Source organism: Aptenodytes forsteri, unplaced genomic scaffold (genome assembly GCF_000699145.1).
Source record: "Aptenodytes forsteri isolate BGI_AS27 unplaced genomic scaffold, ASM69914v1 Scaffold83, whole genome shotgun sequence".
In the NCBI taxonomy this organism is placed as follows: Eukaryota; Metazoa; Chordata; class Aves; order Sphenisciformes; family Spheniscidae; genus Aptenodytes; species Aptenodytes forsteri.
The window spans coordinates 3275663-3279825 of NW_008795371.1; the positions used below are offsets into that span (position 1 = coordinate 3275663).

At 62.8% G+C, this 4163-nt stretch overlaps 1 protein-coding gene across 1 annotated transcript in view; it reads right to left on the reverse strand.

Annotated features, from left to right (window-relative positions):
• VPS33B (VPS33B, late endosome and lysosome associated) overlaps nt 1-4163 on the reverse strand; it is a 33094-nt gene that overhangs the window by 4631 nt on the left and 24300 nt on the right. Inside the window, exons 5-14 of the mRNA XM_019472389.1 lie at nt 3843-3888; nt 3386-3480; nt 2855-2959; nt 2272-2368; nt 1884-1961; nt 1512-1585; nt 996-1082; nt 820-910; nt 499-573; nt 84-148 (exon numbers count right to left, since the gene is read on the reverse strand). Of these exons, the coding sequence (XP_019327934.1) occupies nt 84-148; nt 499-573; nt 820-910; nt 996-1082; nt 1512-1585; nt 1884-1961; nt 2272-2368; nt 2855-2959; nt 3386-3480; nt 3843-3888 (813 nt within the window). The remainder of the gene's footprint in view (nt 1-83; nt 149-498; nt 574-819; nt 911-995; nt 1083-1511; nt 1586-1883; nt 1962-2271; nt 2369-2854; nt 2960-3385; nt 3481-3842; nt 3889-4163) is intronic.

Consider the following 4163-nt stretch of genomic DNA (forward strand, 5'->3'; position numbering starts at 1 on the left):
GTCAGCCGCCTGCAGCCCCCGTGTCCCCACAGTGGGATGGGGCGGCCAGAGCAGCCCGTCCCTCCGGCTCGGCTCGGTCTCACCTGCCGGTCAATGTGCTCCTCTATGAAGCTGGTGCTCTCACGGATGTCGAAGCCCTCCAGTAGAGCTATGGCGGGGGAAGAGGCAGCGTCACTTCGCCCACCCCCAGGGCTCTCACCAGCGAACCAAGCTGGACTCTGGGCTCAGCCTCCCTCCCTGAGCCCCAAGGAATGGGGCAGGCTTGCGATGCTGGGCCTCCTACCCCACCACGCACCAGCTATCTGAGGATGCGGCTTGACCCTATTTAGGATCTCAAGACCCACCCCAATACAAACAGTCTGGAAGGACTGTGGTCACGCAGGGGGCACCCAGGTGTGAGGCTGCCCAGGCCTGGGGCAAGTGGGTCAGAGCAGAGGGTGGGGGAGCGAGGATTGGGACGGGGGTAGCAACAGATGTGGGACAGGAAACAGCACTCACAATGTTCAGCCTTGATCATCTCCTGGAAGTCCTGCTTGGTTTTCTTTTTCATGATGGACTCGCAGGCACCAATATCTGCGTAGCCAAGAGATGGCCACTTTGGAGGAGTAACAGGCTCTGTGTATAGCTTGTCCCCGCAGCCCCACTACGGACACTTGCACAAACTAACAGCCTCTGCTACCCTGCCCACTGCTCAGATCATCTGCCCCTCCTGATGACTAGCAGGGCCCTTCAACCCCCGCTGCTTTCCCCATGAGACCAGGCACCCGCTGCAGCAGCCAAGGGCCTCTCCCTCCCCATGGTCCCAGCCCCGGCTCCTACGCAGGCTCAGCAGGCGATGCTCTTGCTTTAGTCCCTTCAGTTCCTGGGAGACAAAGTTCTTCATCTGCTTGATGTCCATGCTGCGCCGCCGCTGCGGAAGAAAGAGCATCCGGGGATGTGACCCGGCTGCGGAGGGACGGCACCACAGGCGTCCCACGCACCAGGGTGATACTCACGTCATACTGTGCCTGCAGGTTACGCGACTTCTGGCTCAGGAAGCCAAACACGCTGGAGAAGTGCTCATTCCGAATCTGGCTGAAGACCTGCAGAGAGCACCGCAGCAGTCGGTGCCAGGCCCCACACTCCCCTGTGCCAGCACGGGGCCCAGCCAGCCACAGCCCCCAGCACCGCAGCACCCGGAGCTGACCCTTGCCAGCAGCCTGAACGACAGTGAGACAAGGTGGTATCCCCGACGGGAAGGTCACTGCCCCAAAATTCCAGCTGGCCAGCACGACACTCCCCTGCACGCAGGGACTCTGCTGACTACAGGAGCCGAGCTGCGCCTGCAGACCGTGTTCCTCTGGTCTCTGTACCCTGACCCGTCCCAACCTGCACTCTGAGGCCCAGCAGCACCCGGCCACCGCCTGCTCAGGCTTAGGGGAGGAAACGCCCCGCTCTGCCTCCTCCCGGTGCCACCTGGGCACGGAGCACGGGGGCACCCACTTCCCCCGAGGTACGTGAGCAGGACTTACTTTGTCCTGGGCATTGAGCAGCACCTTAATACTCTTGTCAGAAGAGGTGACGTCTGGCCCAAAATCCACGCTCCCTGCAGAGAAGGATGAAGAGCTGCTTTGCCCCAGCACCAGCGACATCCTGGCACACGTCGGCCCTGCTGCAAAAGGCAGCAGAGACAGGCGATGCCTGCTCAGCTGCTCGGTCAGACCAAGGGCTGTCCTCGTGGACAGCCTCCAGCAGCACCGCACACCGGGACTGTCCCCGCGGGGAACAGCTTCGGCTGCAGCACGCAGGCCCTGGGTCTGATGATGCCAGGCACAAACCCCAGAGACTCTCCCTATGTGGGTGCGGAGCCCTGCAACGCCCCATTGCCTGCCCCGGCGACCTACCGCACTTGATGCGGAATGTGTCGTCCACCAGCCCCTCGTACACCACCTGGGAGCACAGCGCCGTCACGTAGTCCATGTCTGCAATGAGAGCCGGTGCCCAGGCTGCCCTCCCGCTCCTCGCGCCTCCCCTGCCCACCCTCGCTCCCCACCCTCCCTGCCCAGCCTCTGAGTGATAGTGTGGGCTGTGTCCTTCTGTGCCTCTCCGTTGTCCCCTCCTGTTCGTTGCCAGCGCCCCCCCCCCCCCCCCAGCCTCACCTGCCGTGCCGGCCTCCTGCTGCTCCCTGCAGCCAGCACAGGCTCTGTGGAGATCCTTCTCTGGGTGAGCTGCCAGCCCAAACTGCTCCTCCTCAGCCGACCCTTGCCCGCTGCCCCCCTCGCTCCAGCCTACCTCTGTCCATGAGGAAGATGTTGCCAATCTCAGGCTTCCTGCCCTGGCCGTCGCCCTCGCTCTCCTCCTCCAGGTCCCGCCACAGCTCGTAGCTCATCTGTGATGGGCAGAGCGTGCCAAAGCCCGGGGGAACAGCCCCAGGCTCCCACCAAGGGCCGCAGCCTGCCCCAGCACCAGCCCCTCACGTGCCACTGTGGTGTGCCAGCCAGGACACAGGCCAAGGTGGCCCATGGGGACAGCCAGCTGCAGTGGGCCCAGGGCTCACCGACTAAGGCTGGGCACAAGTGCTTCTCCCTTCAGGGTACGGAGGCACAACACCCCAACAAGCAGCAGACGCTGCCGCAGCTCCTCCTGCCCAACCTCTGCACGCACAGCGCTGGCTGGGAGATGCAGGACGGCAGGGCCCCCCTGCAAACCTGCCGAGCCCCCAGAGCCACCTGGGAAGAGGCAGCAGCGCAGTGCCACCCTATGGCGACGCAATGCCACATGGCTGAGGGGGTTTGATTCCCTGCGAGCCGTACCCCTTACCGGGACCAGAGAGGCTTCCCCGCGCGCCAGCTGAGCCCAGCGGCGTGGGCTGTACCTTGGCACACCTGCCAATCCCGTAGGCCTTGCCGAAAGGCCCATACAGGGAGTTCAGTAACTGCAGGGCTCGAGCGACGGAATTGATCCAGCGGTGATCTCCCTCCTGCAGGGATGACGAGACATCAGGGAGCGAGTCTGGGCAGGCTGGCTGGGAAACGACTGCCACGGCGGGGGACTCGGCTGGAGACAGACTGGGGATGGAGCGGGCCCTGGGCTTGGCACTTCCAGGAGGAACATGCACAGGAACATGCTGGGATGCCCCGAAGCTGCTCGGGAGGGAGCAGAGGAGGGGCCGGCACGGGGGTGGCTGCGTGTGGAGGAGAGGCATCACAGCCCGTCAGAGTAGCTGCCCCCGGTAAAAGCCACCCTGGGACAGCAGACAAGGGCCTGCGGCAAGGGCTGAGGGGACTGAGCAGGACATCACGCATCAGCTCTCTGAACAAAGCTTTTCTGTCCTGAGCCCAACAGACAAGCAAGGGAAAGGCTGCCACCCTGCAGGGCAACGTCCTGGCAGCATCGTCCCACTGACCAAGAAGTAGTCGCGAAAGAATTCGGGCAGCTCCATGCTGATGATGTCTTCGTCCAGGGGGAGCAGGTAGAAGGACCATTCATCGCAGGTGACGTCTGAGTTTCGGACAGGGAAAGGTGACAGTTACCCAGCCCTTGGCAGAAACAGCCCCAAGAATCACGACAGCCCCGCAAACAGGGGTGTGGGGAGCAGAGAGATGGGGCCTTTCCACAGGGATTCGTGGCACGACCCTCTCTCCTCCCAGAAAACAGAGGAGAGGTGCCGACGCTGCGGCGTGCACATGCCTGCCTGCAGGCAGACAGCCAGGCTCGAGGGAACTTGTGGTTCCTGCCCACACCCCCGTCCCTGCCAGCACAGGGATCCCAGTACTGGGATTCAACTGGGATTCTGCGGCGTCAGAGCTACGGCGAGCCAGCCCTCGGGGAGGGGAAGGGGCAGGCACCACAGCCCCACTCACCACCAAAGACTCCCTCTTCCTCCAGCACCATCTCGCAAGCATAAAACTGGAAGAGAAGGAGAGACCCTCAGGGCCCAGCCAGGCTCCAAGCGTGCAGAAAAGATCTGGCGATGGAGGGGATCAGCTCATTCCCAGGCATCGCAACATTTGGTTTTAATTAAACATTCCTGGGTTAGAAATGAAAAACTTAGGGAAGTGATCGTGCCCCTGTACTCGGCACTGGTGAGGCCGCACCTCGAATACTGTGTTCAGTTTTGGGCCCCTCACTACAAGAAGGACATCGAGGTGCTGGAGCGTGTCCAGAGAAGGGCAACAAAGCTG